This window comes from Vanrija albida (assembly GCF_041260175.1).
Source record: "Vanrija albida strain AlHP1 chromosome Unknown contig_2, whole genome shotgun sequence".
NCBI lineage: Eukaryota > Fungi > Basidiomycota > Tremellomycetes > Trichosporonales > Trichosporonaceae > Vanrija > Vanrija albida.
Genome location: NW_027191421.1, coordinates 1861173 through 1884193, shown reverse-complemented (window position 1 = coordinate 1884193; position 23021 = coordinate 1861173). Strand labels below are relative to the sequence as shown.

The 23021-nt window shown below is 59.2% G+C and overlaps 9 protein-coding genes across 9 annotated transcripts; 4 read left to right on the top strand and 5 right to left on the bottom strand.

Moving 5' to 3' along the window:
• Window positions 1–125: 125 nt before the first annotated feature.
• sgt2 (Small glutamine-rich tetratricopeptide repeat-containing protein 2) lies at window positions 126–1369 on the bottom strand (the record flags this gene model as incomplete). The annotated part of the gene is made up of 6 exons (XM_069350976.1): window positions 126–165; window positions 218–358; window positions 405–704; window positions 743–1166; window positions 1219–1292; window positions 1332–1369. The coding sequence occupies 6 exons, from the start codon at window positions 1367–1369 to the stop codon at window positions 126–128; spliced, it is 1017 nt and encodes a 338-aa protein (XP_069211362.1).
• Window positions 1370–1680: 311 nt separating this feature from the next.
• Window positions 1681–3117, bottom strand: SNF4 (AMP-activated serine/threonine-protein kinase regulatory subunit; the record flags this gene model as incomplete). The annotated part of the gene is made up of 6 exons (XM_069350975.1): window positions 1681–1755; window positions 1802–2044; window positions 2094–2321; window positions 2361–2560; window positions 2599–2757; window positions 2805–3117. The coding sequence occupies 6 exons, from the start codon at window positions 3115–3117 to the stop codon at window positions 1681–1683; spliced, it is 1218 nt and encodes a 405-aa protein (XP_069211361.1).
• Window positions 3118–3774: 657 nt separating this feature from the next.
• Window positions 3775–4448, top strand: NdufA8 (ndufa8, NADH-ubiquinone oxidoreductase complex I 19kd subunit; the record flags this gene model as incomplete). Its single annotated transcript, XM_069350974.1, has 5 exons — window positions 3775–3931; window positions 3982–4069; window positions 4128–4200; window positions 4250–4309; window positions 4359–4448. The coding sequence occupies 5 exons, from the start codon at window positions 3775–3777 to the stop codon at window positions 4446–4448; spliced, it is 468 nt and encodes a 155-aa protein (XP_069211360.1).
• Window positions 4449–4514: 66 nt separating this feature from the next.
• CBC2 (nuclear cap binding complex subunit) lies at window positions 4515–5375 on the bottom strand (the record flags this gene model as incomplete). The annotated part of the gene is made up of 5 exons (XM_069350973.1): window positions 4515–4956; window positions 4991–5020; window positions 5073–5118; window positions 5171–5267; window positions 5316–5375. The coding sequence occupies 5 exons, from the start codon at window positions 5373–5375 to the stop codon at window positions 4515–4517; spliced, it is 675 nt and encodes a 224-aa protein (XP_069211359.1).
• Window positions 5376–5573: 198 nt separating this feature from the next.
• UFD2 (Ubiquitin conjugation factor E4) lies at window positions 5574–9906 on the top strand (the record flags this gene model as incomplete). Its single annotated transcript, XM_069350972.1, has 20 exons — window positions 5574–5612; window positions 5671–6072; window positions 6121–6199; window positions 6244–6334; window positions 6377–6613; window positions 6664–6988; window positions 7039–7146; window positions 7185–7403; window positions 7447–7545; window positions 7589–7873; window positions 7919–8124; window positions 8172–8415; window positions 8459–8579; window positions 8618–8653; window positions 8699–8789; window positions 8833–9139; window positions 9186–9525; window positions 9565–9582; window positions 9635–9740; window positions 9789–9906. 20 exons carry the CDS (start codon window positions 5574–5576, stop codon window positions 9904–9906), a joined length of 3471 nt encoding a protein of 1156 aa, XP_069211358.1.
• A 1974-nt stretch (window positions 9907–11880) lies between these two features.
• On the top strand, window positions 11881–12750 carry Q8F55_002369 (uncharacterized protein; the record flags this gene model as incomplete). The annotated part of the gene is made up of 1 exon (XM_069350971.1): window positions 11881–12750. One exon carries the CDS (start codon window positions 11881–11883, stop codon window positions 12748–12750), a length of 870 nt encoding a protein of 289 aa, XP_069211357.1.
• Window positions 12751–13166: 416 nt separating this feature from the next.
• Window positions 13167–14773, bottom strand: Q8F55_002368 (uncharacterized protein; the record flags this gene model as incomplete). Its single annotated transcript, XM_069350970.1, has 8 exons — window positions 13167–13459; window positions 13508–13673; window positions 13725–13824; window positions 13865–14087; window positions 14136–14236; window positions 14283–14473; window positions 14519–14583; window positions 14629–14773. The coding sequence occupies 8 exons, from the start codon at window positions 14771–14773 to the stop codon at window positions 13167–13169; spliced, it is 1284 nt and encodes a 427-aa protein (XP_069211356.1).
• Window positions 14774–15347: 574 nt separating this feature from the next.
• Q8F55_002367 (uncharacterized protein) lies at window positions 15348–20192 on the bottom strand (the record flags this gene model as incomplete). Its single annotated transcript, XM_069350969.1, has 6 exons — window positions 15348–15564; window positions 15617–16473; window positions 16524–18230; window positions 18288–19055; window positions 19101–19795; window positions 19943–20192. 6 exons carry the CDS (start codon window positions 20190–20192, stop codon window positions 15348–15350), a joined length of 4494 nt encoding a protein of 1497 aa, XP_069211355.1.
• A 1509-nt stretch (window positions 20193–21701) lies between these two features.
• BUD16 (putative pyridoxal kinase) lies at window positions 21702–23005 on the top strand (the record flags this gene model as incomplete). Its single annotated transcript, XM_069350968.1, has 4 exons — window positions 21702–21765; window positions 21814–22092; window positions 22141–22252; window positions 22291–23005. 4 exons carry the CDS (start codon window positions 21702–21704, stop codon window positions 23003–23005), a joined length of 1170 nt encoding a protein of 389 aa, XP_069211354.1.
• Between the last annotated feature and the right edge of the window lie 16 nt (window positions 23006–23021).

Below are 23021 nucleotides of genomic sequence, written 5' to 3'. Positions count from 1 at the left end.
TATACCCTCTGTACATGGCAACGTCATGTAGATGTGTCTGACGAGCTGAGCGGATGCGAAGCCATCCTGATGCATAGCCGCCGCGCTCACAGACTACTACTAAAGTGCTACGTTACGAGAATCGTCTATCGTCCCTGGCCACCGCCGCCCATGAACTGCTGGGCACTAGGGGAGTCAGCATGCGGTCGAGGCTGTGTCAGCCGCGTCGTGGACTCACAGGTCGCGCATGGCGGGGTCGGAAGCGAGAGCGTTGAAGTCGGGCATGCCGCCACCACCCTGCATGTTCTCGGCCATCTGGCGGAGCTGGGGGTTGGCCATGAGGCGCTCCAGTCCTCCGTTCGACATCATCTGCTGAGCCCTGTACGCGTCAGCTGTGGCCAGGGGCCGATACCTCAACAACTCACATGGCCATCATCTGGGGGTTGCGCATCATGGCAGCAATGTCGGGCATGCCGCCGCCGCCACCGCCACCAGCACCGCCGAGCATGCTGGCGAGCGACGAGAGGTCGGGCATGCCACCGGCGCCGGCGCCGGCGCTGGGCGCAGCATCGCGCAGGTCGGAAGACGAGGGGGCCTGCTCGGCGAGGCGGGTCTTGGCGGTCGCGAGCGACGCCTTCATGTTGGCGTTGGAGGGGTCAATCTTAAGGCCGTCCTCGTAGGCGTCGACCGCCTTCTGGTAGTTGCCGAGCGAGAACTGGGCGTGGCTGCGGGGTGTTAGCACGGCTCCGCGGCAGCGACGTACGCGAGGCGCGAGTAGCCCTTGGAGAAGCTGGGGTCGAGGTCGATGGCGCGCTCGGCGTCCTCGGCCGCCTGCTCGTGCTTGCCGAGCGCGCCCCACGCCGCCGCACGGTTCGAGTAGAAGACGGGGTTGGGGTCGAGCTTGATCGCCTCGGTGTACTTGTCAATCGCGGCCTGGTGCTGCTTCTTGGACATGAGAGCGTTGCCCTCGGCCTTGAGCGCCTCGGCCTTCTGCTTGTCGTCGCCAGAGGGCGCCGACGACGCAGCGGCAGCGGCGGGCGCGGGGGCAGCCGCAGCGCCGGTCGTCTTGCTCCGCGTCTTGGCGAGCACGTCGAGCAGGTTGAGCAGGCTGGCCGGCTTGATCGAGTACGCCGCCTGGTCCTCGGTCGAGTCTGGGTCCACGCCAAACGACTCGGCAATGCACTGGACTGTGGGGCGTCAGTGCGTTGTACGTGCAAGTGGCCCCTGCTGCAATCTCACTTGCGACCTCCATGCTCTCCTTGTCATCCTCCTTGACCGTGCCGTCCTCTGACGAGGTACGGAGGAAGTCGATGCTGGGCTGTGAGTCTCACTGCACGACACTCGCCACCCACATGTTAAAAGCGAGCTGCTTTTTCCTTGCGTCTGCCATTGCGAATGCGTGAAGTGGGGGTGATGAGTATGGGTAGAGGTGGGATAGTCAAAGTCGAGAGACTTGTTGATAGTCTGCCAGAGGAGTTGCTGGAAGGTTGCGCGGTGTCCGCTGTCATAAGCGGTCGGACCGAATTCCAGAACCACGTGGTGCAACCGCCTTGGAGCACGACCTTGGGAGATGGCAGTCTCGAGTCCCAACCACTCCAGCGATCAAACCGTCGCCTCCACAAGCAACGTTATCGTCATGCATGGTACAGAAGCAGGGTACAGGGTTCACCTCTAGTTCAACAGTCTACTGTATACCAATACTTAGCTGTCCTCCTCGATAGCCGACTCCGCAACCTCTTCAGTTGGCGGCATGTGCTCTGGAAGAACACCATCGTTCTGAATCGTCAGCCATGGGCGCTGTTGGGGCCGCAAAGTTACTCACAATAAGGTGCCTCATGATGTCACTCAAGCTGATCACGCCAACCAAGCGGCCAGGCTGGGGGTCATCGGCGCCAGCGACGACGACTAAGCGATGGACACGTCGAATCTTGATCAACGAGAAGACGGCGCCCAACGAGTCCTTGGGGTGGCACGTAACGACACCTGGGAAGTCGAGGGCCCTCTGCTTGAGCGCCTGGGCAATCGTAAAGTCCAATGACTGGTACGCGCCAAGTCGGACGAGGGTCTGGGAGAATGTGTTAGGGAAGCAGTGGCACTTTGGAGATGCGACTCACAATCACATCGACCGTCTCGTAAAGGTTCACCACCTTTCCTTCATCATCAACAATTGGCACGGCGCTGATTCCCAGTTCCGAGAACATGTGAACGACATCAAAGACGGTGGTTTGAAGCGTCGCCGTCGCGATTGGGGCGAAAGGGTTCTCGGCAGTCGGGTCCTTGACATAGGTTCCGATACCGAGCTCTTGGACACCAGCCGTCAAGTACTGCGTGATATCACGGCACTGAAATAGTGAGCTTTGGCTGAGCCCACTGCCACTTACGTTCATGGCAATGAACTTGAGCACTCGGTACTGCGTCAAGACACTGATCACAACCTCTCCATCGGTCTGCGAGTCCTTGTCTATCAAGGGGAGACGACGGGCATGTGTCTGGATCAAGAACTTGCAGGCATCGAACAGGGGTCGGAGGGGGTGAATAGAAAGCAGGGGCGGTGGAGGAACGTGCAGTTCGCGCTCAATGTCTGGTTGGTCAGCTCATCAGTCTGCGGTAGCGGCATACCTCTGAGACTCTGTAGCCTGAACTGCTCGACATCGGCCGTTGCTCCTTCCCAACTCGAGGTATGGTAGTAGAACTGGATAAGATGGATAACGTCCTGGACTGTGAACATGCCAGCAAACGTGGCGCTGGTCGTGTTCCACAGCGGTGCGGAGACGACGCCTGTAAGATGAGCGCGGTTCGCGTCGTGCTCGAGGGTGGCCACTGACCGTAGAGTAACATGACGTCGAGAGCCTTCTTGACCTTCAACTGGCTGTCGAGAACGATCAGACGAAAGCTGACGGGGAAGACATCGTATGATGAACGCTCCTTGAGGAAGGCCCGGAGTGCCTCGAGCGCCTCGTGATGGGTAAGGGGCTTGGACGGCACGACGGGAGGGTGCGTTGCTCGTGACGGTCGTCGAACGACGCCTCCAGCACTCGATGCAGATTGAGAGGACCGGCGACCGGTTCGCGAGATTGATGGGAGGCGAACTGGGCCATCGCCCGACGGGGCTGCTGTTGATGACGACAGACTGGACATGATCTGGGGTAGTGCTGGCCAATGGAGAGCGGCTGCCAAGCGACGACAGTGGAAATGAGCGTGGTCGAGGTGGGTGGCAACGGTAATGGGGGAGGTGGAGGGCTGAATGTTGTCAAGAAGCAATAGGACGGAGACAAAGGAGTAGGAAGTGAGGGCGGAATCGCGATGGGATGGTCGTCGTGAGTTGACTGGCGGCCGTGAGTGATGACGATCGCGGACAAGAGGAGAGACGGGCACACACAGGCAGGCAGGCGGTAGGCGGCAAGCGGCAGGCAGGCAGGCAAGCCAGACAGAGACGGACGCGTCAAGGGGACAGCTTCCACCCTGAAACATGCCACTGCCGCCACACGGTCGCTCTCACCTGGGGTGAAGACCGGGATTTTCGGTATTAGCCACGCGAGCGGCCGCTCATTCTGAAGTCAGCCTGCAGCCAGCTTAGCGGAGGCAGCCGAGGTACCCAGCCTACCAGCCAGGCCGCCCGCCCGCCAGCCAATGCTTGCTCCAACCCATCCTATCACTGACGTCCTCTTGCTCAGCGTCACAAAGCATCTCGGAACGGCGTCCAAGTGTTGTGCGGCCGACGACTCACAACACACACACATCCCCTCCTGACCGACTCTTGAACCACCACCTCTACCACTTGTTCAACGAGCAGCCATGGCCAGCCACCGCGGAGCAGTCTTCAACGACAAGCCCTACTCGGACCCCAACCCCTTGCCGACCTCGGTCCCTCATGTCGACGAGCTCGGTGTCACGTCGGCCCCATTGAAGAGCGCCTCGTTCTTCATCGGCGACTACTGCAAGGAGGTCAACGGCAAGTCGACGACTCTGCACAAAACACGGCGCGACTAACCATTTGCCCAGAGGACTTCATGCTCTGCAAGAACGAGAACCGCGACCCCGCTCACTGCCTCGCCGAGGGCCGCAAGGTGACGCGCTGCACCCAGGAGATGTGAGCCCAGCCGAGCTTGTCATGGAGCCCGACCAGTGTTGCTGATACTGGAACGCAGCATTGGCAAGATCAGGGAATCCTGCCTCGCCGAGTTCGACGCTCACTGGCAGTGTCTGGAGAAGAACAACCAGGTGAGCTACCACGGCCGCTGTGTGTGGCATGTCTGACACTTGATTGCAGTACTTCCAGGCCTGCCGGAAACCCGAGAAGGCGCTCAACTCTTGTGTCTTCACCAAGCTGGTGAGTTGCCATGGCGGTATGGAGGCCACGGCCACTAACACTCTTGCAGAGCCTGAAGAAGACCATCCCTGGATCGCCAGCAGGCCAGACCCAGGTCAACGAGAAGAAGTGGCCCATTTACACTGGCGTGCAAAAGTAGAGGAATAGGCATTATGCACAATGATACTGCAGAGGCGGTGTCACAGTCTACATCAAAGTACAGCGGCTACTCGTCGTCGCGCTCACTACGGAACCTCTTGCCTTCGTCTTCGTCTCGGCGCTCATACTCCTCCTCGCTGCGCGCACGCTTACTCCGCTCGGCCGCCTCTCCAGTTGGCACATCAGCGCCAGCCTGGCCAAGGCCACCGATAGCGGCATAGGTGTCGAACTGGACCTGCTGGCGAAGGCGGTCCTGCTCCTGCTGTCGTCGCTCCATCTCGAGGCGCTGGTGACCCCAACCGCCGCGCCCACTGTCGTACTCTTGCCTGAACTCGTCACGAACTTGTCCTCCGCTCTTGCCTCGTCCGAACTGACGACCCTCCTTGTAGCCAGGGTCCAAGTCGCAGCGGATAATACGCTCGTCCAGCTTCGTTCCCGAGATGTAACGGAGGGATGCGACGGCCTCGGAGTGGAGATAATACTCCACGAAGGCAAAGCCACAAGGGGTTCTGTCGTCAGTGATTGCGTTTAACGCCTGCCTACTTGTTGTGACGGTCGAGACCCATGATGATCCTGTGGGCAGTGGGTGAGTGGGTGCGGGAATTGATGGTCGCAACAACCGTACCTCTTAATGCCACCGCCTTCCTCTGGAGACGCACATCCCGAGAAGACTGCATCTGTGTCAGAGCTTTGGGGCAAAGGAGCAACTGCGGCAAGACGTACGCTCGTAAATCTGGGCTTCGGTGGTGTAGAAGCTCAAGTTGCCGACATAGAGGGTGGTGGAGGAAGACAGCAGGCGCCTCTCAGTCTCGCGGTCGAGCTGCCTGGGGTCAACCTGTGTACGCACGAGTCACAGCACTCTACAGACCTCTGATTGACTGTCCTTGTAACTTGATGGCAGGTCTAACGGTGCTACGACGTGGGCCATGGTGGATAGGTGTAATGATGCAACACTCGAATGACGGCCAAGTTAGACTTTGTTGATGGCTTCATTAGCAGGACATCGACCGTGGGAATGTTACCGACAACGATGACGAGCGCATCGTCGATACCCGGCTTGTTCTCCTTAAGACGATCACTCAACGCGTTTCTCTCTCATTCTCTTTCTTATCCTCAGCACCACATCATGTCAGCCAACGACCCCAACCTCAGCGAGGCTGAGAAGGTGAGAACGCGAGCTTCGACAGGTCATTGCGGTCCGGCTACTGACACATCTCTCGTAGATGCGTCTCAAACGGCTTGCCCGTCTCGGTGGCCCTCCCCAGACGCAGCAGCAAGCTCAGCCCGCAGAGGCGTCTTCTACGCCGCAAGAGAGCCGGGAGGCCCACCACCCTCCTTCCGCGTCCTCTCGTTTGCTCTCCTTGAACACCCCGGCTACGACGCAGCAATCTCCCTCACCAACGCCGGCCCCGAAGCCTCCTGTGGCAAAGCCGGCGACTCCCGTTGCCAAGCCGTCCCCACCGCCTTCAACGTCTGCAGTCAAGCGCCGATTCCAGACATCTTCCTCCCCTGCTCCTGCTGCTCCACCCCGCGTCGCTCCAGCTAGCACTCCTTCCGCCCCCCTTCTGAGTTACGACGTTTGGGAGTCCCAAACGGTTGGTAAGGTCTTCTCCGTCACGCTCAAGGTATGTGGAGTCAGCATGATTAGCGTGTTATGCTAACGCACCGTACAGAAGTCAGAGGCGGAGGCCAGCAACTGGAAGTTGTGCTGGCTGAAGGACCTTGAGGGCGAGATCAAGGAAGAGAACCCAGGTGAGTAGCAGCTTACCAACAGCCACAGGCCACTGACATCAAAGGCAACCCGGGTGCGCTGAACGTGAACCTCGCCCTCCGTGATAGGCTCCTTATCGCAAGACTTTCTCTTGACCCCACTTCCATGGCGACATCGTACGCTCTCTTCTGCGTATAATGCATTTCTAACGCCCACAGGGATGACCCCGACCAGCTGACGGTTCTCGCGGGATTGCCCCAGGACGAGACCGTCTTCGAGTATCTCACTGGCGCATGGAAGCGCTTGTACACCGCCAACCGAGACTTCAACAAGCTGCAATACAGCAAGGATGAGAAGGCGAAATGGGCTGCCGCCTTTGATGAGCTGAAACAGCTCATCATCTCATACAGTGGAATGACTCTGGAGGATCCCACCATGTTCCCCCAGCCACCGAGGTGAGTGCTTGGCGACGCGTCGGAGCGTTCAGAACTGAACTCTTGTACAGCCGTCCTGTCGGACCTGCCGAGTTCCTTCCTCTTCTTCTCGGTGTTACTTCCCCGTCCACTGGCAACAGCGACCCACTGTCGTCGTCGTCGGTTGCGACCCAGAGCAAAGGCGCACTCGCTCCGTCGGACTTGGTTCCATTCCTCAATGACCTTGCAGCTGGATTTACGGATGGATCCATGGCCGATGTCATCACCCCTACTTTGAGCCTCTTCTTCCAAGAGTGGTTCAAGATCATCCCCACACCGGACCTTCTGGGGAACGACTGGCGCAATTATCTTGGCGCCGTCTCTCTTCTCGTCCAGGTCAAGCCTATTGCAGCCCTGGTAAGTGCATGTAGCTGTAACACGGCATTTGTGGAGGCTGACGAACGCAGTTGCCTTCGCTTCCAGTTTGGGTGGCTCCTGGGGTAACGGCTGCGAGGCTTGAATGGCAATCACTTCTTGGCCCTCTGACGAGGCTGAGCGTGTACCCTCGCGAATTCGTGGGTCATGACCGGCGAAAACTGCTAACTGTTCGCAGCCGGAGATCTGGAAAGAGCACTTCTCGAACCCTACGGACCGACAGACCGCCGACATCGACGCGAACAAGGCAAATCTTCGCCACAGTCTCGAGTACCTCCAATCTTCCCTGTTTTCCATCTACAACAGCATCATCCGTGCATCTCCAGAGTCACGGGAAGGGGCACTCGACTTCTTTGCCTCGGTCGTGAAGCTCAACGCGAAGCGTTCAGGGATGCAAGTGAGTGCTCCTGTTGGTGTTCTTTGCCGACTGACCATTCTAGGTCGATCATCGTTCGGTTTCGTCGGATGGCTTTATGACCAACGTGCAGGCCGTTCTGCTGAAGCTGTTCGAGCCAGTCATGGACATTCAGTTCTCCAAAGTAAGAGCAGCCTTTCTGATACACAAGGTGCTGATCGTGGCAGATCGACAAAGTCGACCCAGAGTACTACCGCCACAGCAAGCGGATTGACGTCACTGATGAGACGAAGATCAAAGCAACCAAAGAAGAGGCCGACGAGTTCTATGGCGCTGCCATGGACCTCGATACCAAGCCGAACTTCATTTCCGATTTGTTCTTCCTCCTGAATGCCGTTCACCACCTCGGTTTGGGTAAAACGGTTGCCACGAGGGTCAAAGCTGAGCGCAATATCTCGGACATGGAGAAGGAGCTCAAGAGACTTGAGGCAGGACGTGAGGAGTGGGCAGCGGTGAGTTGATCGTCTGTCCATCTTCAACTACAGCTGATTCTTTAGAACCCTGCTACTCAAGCTCAGGGAGAGGCGCAGATCACCAAGCTGAAGGGCGATATCGCGACTCTGCATGCGTCACTGCACGCCTATGACACACAACTTCAGGATCCCAGGCTGACACGGCTGAATGTCACCTATTGTGGATTCCTTATGACCTGGCTGTTGCGCATGGTGGATCCCAAGCACCAGCACCCCCAGGTTCCCATCTCGTGCGTGTCAGCGGCCGTTAGTTCGATTAAGCTGACCATTGTCTTAGCCTCCCGCTTCCCGCCGAAGCCCCCCGCGAGTTCCGCATGTTGCCAGAGTATCTCTTTGACAACGTTGTCGAGTACTACGACTTCCTTGCTCAGTACGTGTGTTGCTGGATCGAGTGGCTAACCTTCAGCTACTGCCCCGACGCACTGGACGATGCCGACAAGGACATTCTCATCACCTTCGTCATCACTTTCCTTGCGCCAGGCTATGTGAACAACCCATTCCTGAAGGCGAAGATGGTATCAGTGCGTCACGGCATCGCCAGATGAGCTGTCTCTGACCTACCAGATTCTCTCCAACGGTCTGTATCCTGTTGGGTACCACCGGCGCGGGCCCATCTTCGACCGCCTCAGCGTTCACCCGCTGTCGATTCAGTATCTCATGCCGTCATTGATTCGTTTCTTCATCGGTGAGCGGTTGCTGAGATGGCAGGCGCTGACAAGGCAGATGTCGAGATGACCGGAGGCCACACCCAGTTCTGGGGTACGTCCTTGTCTTGCCTTGTGATGCAGTGCTTACCCAGGTCAGACAAGTTCTCATTCAGGCGCGATATCAGTCATATCATCAAATCAATGTGGTCCAACCCCTTACACCGCGAAGCGTTTGTGAAGGCCAGGCAGTGAGCAACCAAGGCCGTTCGGGAATTCTAACTCTCCTCCCAGTGACGACTTCGACATGTTCATCAAGTTTGTCAACATGTTGATGAGCGACACAACCTTCCACCTGGAGGAGTCGCTCACGAATCTGGCGAAGATCAACTCGATCCGATCCCAAAAGGCTGATGACGCGTCTTGGTCGCGACTGGAGGAAGCGGAGCGCACTGATCTCGACAGTCAGTTGAGGTCAGCAGAGTCCCAGGCCCCATTCCACACGCAGCAGGGGCGTGAATGTGTCGAACTGATCCGCGATTTCACCGACACCACCAAGGAGCCATTCCTGGTTGGGGAGATTGTCAATCGCCTGGCAGCTGTAGGTCTTGAACGCGCTCCCGGTGGAAGTATGCTGATAATCACAGTCACTCGACGAGAATCTTGTCAACCTCGTCGGTCCTAAGATGCAGGACCTCAAGGTGACCGACCCGGATCGCTTCTCGTTCAAGCCCAAGCCACTGCTGGCTGCCATTGCTCAAATCTATCTCAACCTTGGGCAAGAGGCCGACTTCATTCGGGCTGTCGCAAACGACCAGCGTAGCTACACGCCGGAGCTTTTCGAGCGCTTCGCACGTGTGCTTAGAAATCGCGCCATCATGACAGCTGGTGAAGTCGATGCCATTGTGAGCTTCGCCAACCGCGTCAAGGATGCCAAGGCCACCATTGAGATTGAAGACGAGCGAGAGATCCCAGACGAGTTCCTCGGTGGGTTTTGGAACATGGTCGTTTTGCTAACGTCTTCAGACCCGCTGCTCGCTACCTGTGAGTTTATCTCTCGATCTCGTGATTGCCCTGTTGTCTGACCCCCTCGCAGTGATGAAGGACCCCGTCATCCTCCCTGTCTCGCGCGTGACGGTGGACCGCAGCACTATTCGCGCTGTCCTCCTCTCCAAGGATCTGGACCCCTTCAACAACGTCCCGTGAGTGCACTCGGAGGAATTGAGCCATCGTATTCTGACCTATCGCAGGCTCAAGTATGAGGACGTCATTCCAGATGTCGAGCTCAAGGCCAAGATTGATGCTTGGGTCGCGGAGGGCGGTGCCCCTGCGCCCGGCGGGAGCGCGATGGATGTGGACGAGGCGTGAGAGACGGTAGCAATGAGTCTGGGGAAGCATCAAGCACTTCTATCAACGGTTGTGAGGTGAAAGCCACCGTCGAGAGTCGTAACAACAATGCATTGGTCGTGAAGTGTAGTCCTAGGTGCATCATTGCATTTCCAGTCCAATATTACGATCAAGGCACCGCGATGTCTGTTTATACCAAGTCAGTGAGGGTTGGATCGCATTAGTAATAATAGCACGACGCTGCGACGCAGCAATGTGACCAAAGAGGCCTAGCTTGCTGCGCGCTACGTAAGTATGCATGCAGGGTATTCACCACGGCCTGATGGGCAAGGCAATGAATGCAGCAAGCCAGTCCAGACTGGCCAGAGCCGCCGGTCTTTGCTGCGGGGACGGGCTGTGCTGGGAGTGAGTGATCTGCTGCGGCTGCGATGCTGCTGCGGTGGCTTTGAATCAAAGGAATTGACTGGAGAGAGTGATTCCAGTGGTGTTGGGAGTGTGCTTTGTGTGACTGCGGCGACGCGATACGGGAAGAAGGAGAGTCGCCATCTGCGTGCCAGGCCAGGGGCACCGACAGGTCGGTCAAGGGGGAAGAGAGGGGCACGGGGGGGAACAGGTGGCTGGCGGGACCAGGGTAAAGTCTCGAGCCGAGACTCTTGCCAGGAAACAGGTTTGGAGCGAGAGAGGGAGCCGTACCTCGGAGCCTCCGAGGCCTTGAAGTTTGACGGCACACTGCTGGAGCGAGCAAGCAAGCATGATGCCCATGTGTGCCAACATGCCTCATGTTGGCTGCTTTCTGCCTGTCGCGTTGCACGGGCCACTCATCGCAAGGCAAGCCTCCTCCACCCCACCCCCTGCGCGCAAGCCGTTCCAAAACGCCGTTAGCCACCTCTAGGGCGGTTGCTGGGTCGCGTCGCTTCTGGAAACGGCACCAGGCGCCGTGGCATGCCAACACTGACAATGTGGCTGCCAAGTCGCCGGTTGACCACTGCGGCTGCCGGTGGAGTGTCATGGCTGGTAGGGATACGTAATGGTCTTGTGTCGTTGGAGTCGTGGTCACAGCATGCATTCCCTGCCGCGCGGATGCTGCCAGTCCTGTTGCCTCGCTGCATGTTGATTGCTTTGGTTGTGCACATGAAGGGCCAGAGCAAAAAAAAGGTGGGGGGAGGGTGTTAGACGCATGGATCGTCAGCCCTCGCTCGCGGCGGCGGAGGCGGAGGAGGCGGCGGCGGCGCGTGCCCCGGCCGGCACAACAGGCCCCAAATGTAAGGGACGCGGAGGGGGGCGGCTCGGGCCAAACCAAGTCCTAGAGGGCCAGGCCCAGACGCCGCCCGCCCGCCGCCCGCCCGCCCGCGCCGACGCCCGCCTGCCCACCCGCCGCCGCCTACGCCTCGACCGCGCCTCGTTTTGCCCCGCGCCGCCGCCGCCGCCGCCGCAGACCCGGGGGGAACTTGACGCGGGAGTCACTCTGCCTGTCTTGAAGAGGCACCGCAAAAAAAGGTACGTACGTATCCACCCAACATTGGGCGACGAGCTCGTCGTTGACTTGTGCACTGCCTGCCTGCCGTACAACACGTACGCAGCGCAACGCACAGAAGGAGCAGCACCACGACAATGCAAAGACAGAGTTCATAGGCCCACCCTGTACATGGGGAGAACAACGACTCCCAGAACAAAATCAAAGGGTTCAGAGTAGCGGCATGCGAGCCATGTAATAACCACCACCTTGGACCGATTGGGTTTGCCAGAGTGGACAGACGACCGATCTCTCTTTCTTGGCTCGCTCGCTCGCTCACCGCTGGCAACCCTTTGAGCTTTGTTCGTTTCATCACACCTCGCCATTGTTCATCTTCATCACACACACACACAGTACACAGTACACTACCGCCTCGGTACCGGTCGCATCACACTCTCCCAACTAGAGTCGTGTTGCCTTGGCATTTCTAATCTCATTCACCCACCACCACCACCATCGACGTCGCTTGGCCGACGACAGCCATGCGCCTGTCGATATGGGGACTAGCTCTCATCGTCGCCAGTGTCGGTTCGGCAACGGAGCGGCATCACCACCACTACGACTCGCGGCCGCGCGGCCTACCGCCTGAGAGGCTGGCACCATCGCCCATCCCCCGTCACCGACCACGACAGGGATCTGGCGCTTCCGACCATTCGGGCGTCGTAGAGCCACCGTTGACAAGTTCGACCGAGTCTACAACCTCGGAGAAGGGCATCATCACATTCTCGCCGTCATCATCAGCAGGAGGCGACGGCGCCTCTGACCCGGGGTCAGAGGCCACCTCGGCAGTGCCAAGCTCATCAACAACCGCTACCCGCGCAGACGTCCCTCCTCCAAAAGCACCAACGTCCATTCCTGCGACACCACCGCAGCCCGTACCAACACCCCTCGACGCGCTCTCCTACTCTTTATCCCAGTCATGCCTGGAGTACGTCGGCACATTGATTGCGCCGTCGGCTCAGTTCATGACCTGCCTTCCCTTCTCTCTTCTCCTCTCCACTTCGTCGGCGTACAAGAATCGAGTGCAGGACGCTACCGGCACTGGCAACTGGACATTTCTCAACGAGCTCATCGCCTACTCGCATTCGCCTCAGCCCTCGCCTCAAGGTTGCGACCAGGCCTTCACCTCGATCCTGACTGCCTTTGCCGACAGAGCCAACTGCGGCAATGATCTGAGTGGGGGCAAGGCAGTGGCCAAGCAGGCTCAGACCGGCATCGGCAACTATGCGCTGATGCGCACGGCATCGGGTCTCATCAACCCAAGCACTGGCGTCTACTGCTACCTCGAAGCTCTGGCCAACGTCAAGCCAGACGACATGTATCTCTGGATGCTGCCAGCAGGAAACATGTGAGTGGGCGCAAGCCCGATCTCGATCACCGTTAGCGTCTTGGCGTGCTGTCGGCCCCGTCGGGATCAGCGCGGGCGGCGTCGATATTGGTTTGTGACGCTGACTCTGGTGCAGAATCCCGACTACCTCGACTCCTACTTGCTCTCCTTGTTCTGGTCTCCTCATGAATCACCTGGCTGCATGGACCGCCAATACCACCTCCTTGAACAGCACAATCATCTCTTCGGCCGTCTCCACGGTCAACGGCAAATGTGGTTCCTCATTCATTTCAACCACTCCGGTCGCCTCTTCCGCCCACACCTCGGGTCATCGTGAAGGACTCTGTCTCGCATTCTTGTCATTGCTCATTGGGGCTCTCTTGCATATTTAGACGACCTTACTAGTCAACTCTATGTCATTTATTGTATATTGCTTCACTATCAATCGAGCGTGGCGAGCTGCACGATCGACCAGTTTTCCGTCTCCTCGCCATCCTTTGTGCTGGTCGCCTCGGTCGATGTCAGCTCCCTCAGCTTGCCCTTGATGTGGTGCACGATCCCAGCGCCCAGAACGTCCGCAATCGTCAATGTCGAGTTCAACCCATAGACCATGGTCGCGGCGTAGAAGAAGTTTGCGTTTCCGGTCCCGGTGAGAAGCCACAGCGAATGCAGGAGCGGAAGGAGGATGCTGGTGTACAGGTGGACCGTCAACGACAGTAGAGGGTGCTGCAGATCTTTAGGATGTGAGCAGATGAGACAACGGGCAATACTCTGAGACATACTGGCGACAATCTCGGGAAAGCATCCGAGGAATCCCGCCCAGAGCGCCATGTCGCCGAGCGTCGGGTAACTCTTCCACGTCGAGATGGCTCCGATCTGGATCAGAAGGATGAACGCCGGGTCGCTGAGCCGGAGACACAGTGGGGCGACGTAGATCGCAAGATGAAACTGCGCCGTCTGTCAGTGCCAAGACCAGGAATCGGCATTGACTGCACGCACCTGGAAGACGCCCTGGAAGAAGAGGCGGAAGTGGTCGAAGATCTCAGTGAAGAAGTACCACCACATGCCGACGTTGGGCGTGAGGTCGGATGCTGTGAGGCTGCGGCGTGAGTGGGGGGCCGGGCACATCTTGCACTTACACAATTCCCCAGGTTCGGTGTATCCAGCCTGTGCCCAGCACACTGATCGACACGAGGGTAAGCCCTGCGAACACCGCCACGAAGGCGGCAGCACCGACGATCCACTTGGGCCGAGCAGACGAGTACTGCTTCTGAACAAGGAGGATGGCGGGCAGAAGGAGGAGGGGGTACCAAGCCGTCTGCGCCGCCACGGCCAACGCTGTCATTGACAGCCCGTTCTGTCCTGCACGCGTGTCAGTGGGATCCAGCCGCGGGCGCGCGGTCACCTCACCAGTGAAGGCGCCAGCGATGGCTGCCAGCGTCAGGACGTTGTCCAGGCTCGTTGTCGACCTCGCCAGGCAGGAAAGGAGGGTGTAGGGGTTGAACAGGTACCTGCGGGTGGTCAGCACCGGCTCTCACACGAGACCCAGCAACCTACAGGAGCGCAACGAGGTAGTCGCGGCTCTTGTCGGCCGGCTTCCTGCTCGCGGCCGAGAGCGTCGAGCGCGCCTGCCATATCCGAACGAGGAGGACGGCGCCCAACACGTCCGCCAGAGACCATAGCGCGGCAGTCAGCGCCCTCGAGTAGACGGGGACGATGTAGGTGAAGAAGAGGAGGTACAATGGCGACTGGCGAGGTCAGCAGCTTTCCTCGACCTGGCTCGTCAGACGTACGTGATGGAATACACCGCCCGCGTATGGGTCAAACCCAGTGTCTCTCAGAAACACCCCCTCCTTGACTGGGCTGCGTCAGAGAAGTGGACAGTGCGAGACAGGCTGCTCACGGCTGCGAAATGAAGTCAAGGGCGACGTGAGCTCGGGTCGGCGTTCCAGAGCCGCCGAGATCCCAGTGCTCGCGAAAAGACCAAGTCGGAGGAGCAAGGCCGACCCAAGCACTAGCGCGAGGCGCTGCGGTTGGGGAGAAGACATGAGGGGTGAGTGACAAGGGTGAAGGTGAAGTCAACTTGTCTGACAAGTTGGTGCTCGCTCGCGCCTGAAACCCTCGCTCGACGCGATGACGCGTGGTCAGTCATCAGCCGAAAGTGGCGAAATGGCTCCGTCAAACACAACTTGGACCGGTGCTCTCGCTGTTCAATCTTATGGCTCTATGCATGCAGCTAATCTAACTAGCTTGCCCAAGATCATAACCAGCGCACCTTGCCCAAAGGCGTCGGTGACCTCTGAGGGCAGCTATTAGCAAGTACGTACAAGCAGGCCGAGTCGGATCCACACATTCACAAAATCGGGTCGAGACATGGTGGGGGGAGGGGAAGTTGTGGAGGGAGGGATGGGGATGGGGGTGGATGATGCGTTGGAGGCCGGGTGGGAGACATACATTAAGGTGACGATGAGGTAGAGAGCACTTTACCGAATGCCATATGAGGAACTAGATGCGTTGCCGTCCATGCAGCCATGCGAGTGAATATATGCTAAGCGATGGGTATTGTGGAAGGTTGTGACAGAAGCGTCCGGTATGCAATGAATGGGGGATTCAAGTCGGAGCTTAAGCCGCAGCTGCTTCCTCGTCGAGCGCGGTGAATGCCCGCTCGAGCTTCATCTTCGGCGTAATTCGGGGCTCGCCGTAGACATCAATCTTCTCCACCAGGGTGTCGATCTCGTCCTGGCCGAGCGAAAGACTGCGCATGAGGATGGCAATAGCCTTGAAGGCCTGGGGGAAGTCGATCGAGTCGTCGTCAAGCGAAGGCATCCGGGCCTCAACACTGTTCATGTCAGGAAACGACTCTGCCGCGTCAGGATTAATAAATGACTTACCCCTTCTTGAGGTCCTCGGCAGACGCGGCATCGCCCTTGAGAGCAGCTGCCCATCCTCTCGCCACAACATCAGCGTCGCGGATCTTGGCAATGCGGAAGACGTCCTCAGAAAGCTTCTCCGACAAGAGGTATCGGTACTCGGAGGGAAGAGCGCGGTAGTACTCGACAATGTCGTCGGGGTCGCGCGAGCCACCAGCGTCCTTCTCTCCCCAGAGCTCCTTGACGTCGACGGCAATCTTCTGCTTAGCTGCTTCCTCGGTCATCGAAGGACCAGCAGCCTCGGCCTCGGCCTCGACCTCCTCGCCGTCGTCGCTAGCCTGGTCGCCATCCTCCTCGCCGTCGTCATCCTGGCCAGGAAGCGGCTTGGTGCGAGGAGCAAGGTTGAGCTTCCTGCGCTGAGGAGCGTCGGCAGCCTCGGCGCTGCTTGGTGCCGCGCTGTCGGTGGACTCGTTGAGAACGCCGAACATGTTGGTGGTAGACGAGTGGCGCGACAGGGGAGGAGTGCTGCCGGCAGTACCGCCCTTCTTGTTTCGGGCAAAGACGCCCGAGGGGCCGAAAGTAGGGGCACTGGGAAGACCCGCGGAGCTGACACCACGGCCGATCTGGGAGAAGTCGGTGGGGCGCTGAGGTGGTGGGCGGGCGCCGCTAGCACCGCCAACAGACTGCCATTCGCCAGGCTGCTGGGGTGCTTCGCGTCGTGCGTGACCAGCACGAGAGCCACCGCGAGAGATAGACTCGCGAGCGGCCTGTGCCTTCTCGGCGTTCTCGCGGGCAGCCTGCTGGTGAATCTGAGCGATGGTGGTAGGAACCACCTCCTTGCGGGACTGCCACTTGTGCTTGCGGAGGTCGACGACATCCTGACATCATCAGCTTCTCAACCTCTTCTTCCACGAAAGATGCGACTTACCATGATCATGAAACGGATACGAGACGAAATGACTTCGCTGTCGAGGAGAATCTGCAGGCGGTCGAACACAAGGCTCATCGACTTGGCCGAAGCCGCGTCGAACTGCTTGCCAACAGTGGTGAGAAGCTTGCAAGTGGACTCGAGGTCTTCCTCGTCGGGGTTCTCGACGTTGCCGAGGAGGCGGACGAGACACTCTCTGATGACGTTCTTGGAGAGCATTTCGAGCTTGTACAGCTCACCGATGAGCTGCACGAGACCAAGACCGCGGCGCTTGGCCTTCTGAGCAGCATAGTACTCGTCGCTCATCATGGGGGCATCGCCGCCATCCTTGACCTCGGCAGCCTCGGCAGCCTTCGCCTTGTCCTCCTCGCTCTTGGCAGATGCCAATCGCGCGGCATCCTCACGCGCCTTCCATCCGGCCTCAAAGTCGGCCTGGCAACGACCAAGGAGGTACTTGCGGAACAGGCTGCCACCGGACACCTGCTTGCCCTCGATGACTTCAGAGACGTTGGGGTCCAGGCGGTCCAGTAGCAGGCGACAAAGCTTGGCGTACATGGCCGACCAGTGAGCCTCGTCCGTCGACTTCTCGAAGACGAGCTTGATAACAAGCTTCAGGGTCATGCCGTCGGTTTCCTGGCTCGACTTGTTGGCCCACTCGAGAATCTGAGTGGAGATCGAGTCGAACTTCTCCTCCGTGAGCTTGTTGAGCAAGGCCTTAACCTTGCGCTCAATGTAGACAGGCGACGACTCGTCGTTGCCAGCAGAGCGGGCGTTCACCCAAGCATTGGCTGTAATGGCAAGAGGAGCGACATCGGGGTCGTTGACAACCGGCGCCGGGCGCTTGACACGCTCGCGCTTGGAGCCTGCCCTCGAGTTGGAGGGAGCCATGTGAGGCAATCCACCGCCCTGGCTGGCAGTCCTGGTCATCGAGCGACCACCTGCACCGGATTGCATGAGCGAGAGCTTGTAACGCTCCTCGCTCGTCGTGTTTCGGATCGACGCACCAGACGCAAAGCCGAAAGAGCCCATAGTGTTGGCGAATCCACCCCTGCCAATGTTGCCGCTACCCATGCCGCCCATCGTACCGCGGCTGGCAGGTGGCAACGAGGAACGGCTGCCCTGGCGACGGCCGAAGCCGTTGGATGAATCAGCCTCCAGGCCAATCTCCTCGAGAGGAGGGAGGGATTCGGGGCGCTCCTTGCAGACCTCCATGAACTGCATGAGGAAGTCTCGGTCGTACCGGAACTTGCCGGGCTCGCTGTTCGCGTTGAGGTTCGCGTTCTGAGGCTTCACCGACTCGGGGTACTCCACAGCACCAAGGTCCTCGATGGCCTTGGCAGTGCCGAGCGCCGATGGCGTCGACGGCACGGTGGTGGCGCTAGCAGACGGAGCGGGCGATCCCTTCAGGTCCAGAGTTGAAGGAGTCGAACGGCGACCGCCGTTGATAGCACCGAGGGGCTTGGCTGGAAGGCCGGCCGCAATCAATGCGGGTGAGGAGAGAGGAGAGCCAACGGCCGACTGGGTGGTGGGGGTGAGGAGGGCACGGCGAGGCTCCTCGGCAGGCTCGGGAGTAGCAGCCTGCTTCTCAACCGGCGTCGGGGTAGCCTCAGGCTCCTTCGGGGTCTCAGAGCTGACGGGCTCAGGCTTAGGCTCGGCGGCCGCCTTGGGCTCGGCGACCTCGACAGGGGCAGGGGCATCGCTCTTAGCCTGTGTGGCAATGGGTAAGCTTTTATTGCCACCGGTTCGGCGGTGCGTAGTACGTACCTTGAGCTGCTCCTCATTAGCCGCCTGCTCCTGCTCGGCCTTCTCCTTAGCCTCCTGCTCCTTGGTCTCGTCCTCCTTAGCCTTGCGTTCACGCTCCTCCTTGGCACGACGCTCGACGCGCTCCTTGCGCTCCTGTTCCTCCTTCTCCTCTTGCTCCTGAATCTTTTTGCGCTTCTCATCTTCGGCCAGACGAGCCTTCTTCTGCTCTTCAGACTCCAGACGAACGATGACGGGAAGGGCGGGCAACTTCTTCTTGGGTGGCTCCTCGGCGGCCGCGTCGGGCGTAGCGGTACCGCTGGCACCCGACGAAGTCGGACGGTTGGCCTCGGCTGCGGCCTGCGCGAGGTCGAGCGCTGTGCCATCTGGGCGAGAAATCTTGATCGCAGACTTGGCACGCGGAGTGAAGGCCATGGCGCCGGCAGACAGGCCGGTAGGCGTCTGAGGACCTTGTCCACCAGGCGTCAGCTGAGGAGTGAAAGGGGTGCCGGGCTGCAGGGGACGCGAAGGGGTGCTTGGAATCGGGGAGACGGACGCATTCGAGGGGGTCGACTGGTGTCCGCCTACAAGGCTCTGAGGCCGGCTGGGAGGGGTCGGCATGGTGCTTCCACCGGCGCTACCGGGCAGGTTGGCATTGGGTGGGGCGGGCGAACCTCCAAGCTGGGCCTGGGCAGCGCGAGGAGAGAGGGGGATGTTGGAAGGGTGCTGCTGCTGCTGCTGAGGCGGCCACTGCTGCGCAATTCCGTACTGCTGCTGGTCATACGGATGGTACTGGCCATGTTAGAATCCCAATCTCTTTATCATTGCTCGACTCACGAAGTATCCGCCCTGTCCGGGGTACATGATGGGGTAGCCTTGAGCCTGGCCATGAGGGATGCCGTACGGCTGCTGACCCATCATAGGACGAGCGACGCCGATGGGTCCATTGACACCAGTGGGGCGAATGGGCTGCTGGCCACCCTGCATCTGTTGCTGAGGGACACGGTACCCTTGCTGAGGGGGAACCTGGCCAGAGAACTGGGGCTGAGCAACGCCCATGACGGGAGAACGGGGCTGGCCCGGGATGCCTTGCGGGGGGCGAAGGTGCTGCTGCTGACCGGGGATAGGCTGGTACTGGTGAGGAGCAGGGCCGCCGGGCAGTCCGTTGGCACCAGGGAACGAGCCGTGGGGGATAGACTGGCGGCGGTCCTGGATGGGCGAGCCTGCCTGGGGAACTTGCGATGGCGAAGCCGAGCCAGACGCAGCCGAGGGCTGCGGGTGGGGCTTGCCAAAAAGCGAGTGCACATCCAGCTTCGACTTCTGAGGGAGACCAGAAGGCGCGGCAGACGCAGCGCCGCCGCTGGTGCGCCGAGGAGGGCGGACCATACCAGGTGCAGTGGCCGTCGTCTCAGCCTCAATCGTGCCAAACGTCTTGACTGCATCATTCAGGTGGCTCCCGGTGGTCGCGGGCGCCGCAGGCGATGATGACAGCAATGGGTTGGGCGAGTCGACCGTACCGAAGGCGAGGTTTCCTGAGGATGTATTGTTAGCACTCTGCCATCAAAATGAGACAAAAGGGTGCGTGAGGAGGAGGCAAAGGCGAGGACGGGCCCCGCCAGACTGCAGCAGTGCTGTCGGCAGACCCGCGTACGAGACGGTGGCGCGGATGGGATTCTCACCTCGAGGCTGGAAATCACCGTTTCCGCCGACCATCAAGTTGCCCCACTTTGGGTTGGCCCCGATGGACACGGGGGTGGAGCCGGTCAGCGGGTCATTGCTGGTCGCTCCGTTGGGCGGAGTCGAAACGGCCGAGGGCACAGCAGAAGACTGGTTGGACGCCGCAGCAGGAGGGCCACGGGACCAGGCAGAGGTGTTGGGGGTGGTGGCTGAGCTGGCTGGCTGGTTTGGTGGAGTCGAGGCCTTGCTCATTTGCGTGTGTGTCTCGTGAGACGGCGTGGAGGAATGAACAGTCGTAGAGGGCACGGGATTACGCTTGAGGTAAGATATTGCCAACAGAAGTCGACAATGTGGGCTGGTAGACTAGCAACAATACCAGTCGACCAGGGAGAGAAACCGAGAGTGTTACCGTTGGGCGAGGTAACAATCAGTGATGGAAACTGTCGGGTTTGTCTTCAACAAGGGGTGTTGAGAGACAAACTTTTTGGGTGGGATGAGGTGGCCACTCGATGAAGAAAAGAGGGGGCCGGTGGGTGGGGGGAGGGGAGGATGCCCAATGCGAGTCTCTGGCGATGCGAGGGGCTCTTGCGATGAACGCTTTTTGGGAAGGGGGGTGACTGGAAGTCGAGAAGAAAATGGATGGTGTCGGACACTGGATTAGTGTCCTGGTGGTGAGAGGAAGAAAGGAAAACGGAATGGTCGTGGGTGGGTGCAATTGGCATGCATGTGCAAAGGGCAGGCAGGTAGACGGCGGCGGGGGCGGCTGGGGGAGGGGCAGGTTGGCGGACGGGCGGGCTCGCAGGGCGGGCGCATCGTCTCCCTCCTTCTCTATGCTGCAACCAGCCAGCCAAACGCTGCTGGGCAGGCACACACTCGTTCCTCCTCTACCCCACCCACAGTGTGCATATACTACGAGGGCGGGGCGAGCGTAAACTGCCCAGAGTCCGCCTGCGTCCATCCAGTAGAACGTTTGGTGGGTGGCCACAAGCGTGCAGGCAGGCGCAAGAGCAGAGAGAGAGAGGCAAGGGGCACGCGCGGTATCCAGCCAAGCAAAGCACCTAAACGAAAAGCCGAAAGAAAAGAGACAAAACTGGAACAACTGATTAGCGGGATCAATTTTCACTGCAAATCAGGCAGTTGGCCCTTTTGTAATGTCATTACAAACTCTTGCATTGTGGCAGAAAAGGGCACGGCCAGAATACCGACATGGCGAATCCTTCACACAACACACGCCGCTTTGACAGACAGCGGTATCACAATGGATGCCTCAGTTTGGCGTCTCATCAGACACACCGCCTGTCCGCAGTACCGCAATGCTCGCCCCTCTGCCACAAACCATCCATCACGCGCTGAACTTGATTGTACATCAAGGCGACAGCGGCAGGCGTATCGGCATTGAACAAAGCTTGAAAAAAATGTAGGATTGGTTTGGGTTGGTCGGATCACGTGCATCCTTGCCGACTATGATGTAATACAACGACACGGTCGGAAAAGTATGTGTCATTTGGAAACCCCGTCATTCTCCCCCCTTATCCCTTACCGAGTGTATCGGTCAGCCCCGTCGTATCCACAGCCGAGCCGATAGTGACGACTCGACTGGGAGAGCACGAAAGAGCAACATCAGCCGTCGTCTCGCAGAGCTGCTGCTGGCCAGTTCAAGTCCTACACATTGGTCATCAACCAGCGACATCCTCAAGCGTTGCATCCTAGGCAGAGTGCAACTGGAGCCGACCGACAGCCGACTGGCAAACATTCAACACGATGGCTCCACTGGATCAAACGAGGATCCTGTCGATCCAGTCCCATGTCGTTTCTGGCTATGTTGGCAAGTTGTCGAACGCTGCGACTGCACGACTCGACTGACACCCCACAGGCAACCGAGCGGCCACGTTCCCGCTGCAGATGCTGGGCTACGATGTAGACGTTGTCAACACGGTGCAGTTCTCCAACCACACTGGGTACGGCCACACCAACGGCACCAAGACGTCGCCCGAACAGCTCGAGGCCATCTTTGAGGGACTCTGGACAAACGGCCTGGTGTCTCATGCGCGTCTCTTGACAGGTTACATTCCCGGCGCGGAAGCCCTTCGCGTCATTGGCAAGCAGGTCGAGCGCATGCGTCAAAACGAGGGTCTGGTCTACCTCTTGGATCGTAAGTGTGGTGGCTGGCTATTCCAGTGCAGATCTAACGGGCCATCAGCTGTCATGGGCGACATTGGTACTGGCCTTTATGTCAGCCCAGACGTTGTCCCAGTGTACAAGAGCCTCCTGAAAACTGCCACCATCATCACGCCCAATCAATTTGAGACAGAGTGAGCCCCTGCTCAAAGGCGTGACTAACCTTGATCAGGCTTCTCTCTGGCGTCAAGATCGACTCTGTGGCGTCTCTTCACGAGGCTTTGACGGCCTTGCACGTCAACTACGGCGTGCCTCACGTGGTCCTGTCGTCGATCCCGTTGCCCATTGGGCTCGTCTCCCAGCTCGGCTTGCCCCCGCCTCCAGCCTCTTACACCCGGTTCGTCCCGGACCCCAAGCCCCCATGGTACGATGCCGTCGGAGTGGGAGAGCCCGAGGACGACATTCTTGTGTGCTTTGCGAGCACTTGGGATGGTGACAAGCCGCAGACGTACGGTTTCGCCTTGCCCACCATTCGTGGCTACTTCTCTGGCGTTGGCGATCTGTTCTCTGCTCTCGTGCTCGGTCACTACCAGCGCCCTGGCGCAACACAACCTGGCCTTTCTCCCCTGGCATCTGCGGTTTCGCATGCGCTCTTGACAGTGCAGCAGATCCTGTTGCGCACCCACTTGTACAGCCTGGACGTGGCTTCGTCTGGCTCGGCAACCCCCAAGCCGATCCACGAGAACACTCCTCATCACGACTCGGTCATCCCCTCCGACACCGAGCTTGACAATGCCCCACCTCTCAACCCCACCGACCCGAAGCGAAAGGCTAGGCGAATGAGGCTACGTGAGATGCGGGTCGTGCAGGAGCGAGACCTGATCGTGAACGGTGGTGAAACTTGGCCTGGCAAGCATCTAGACTGGGAGAAGTTGAGAGGCGATTAAGCATCTCGACCATTAG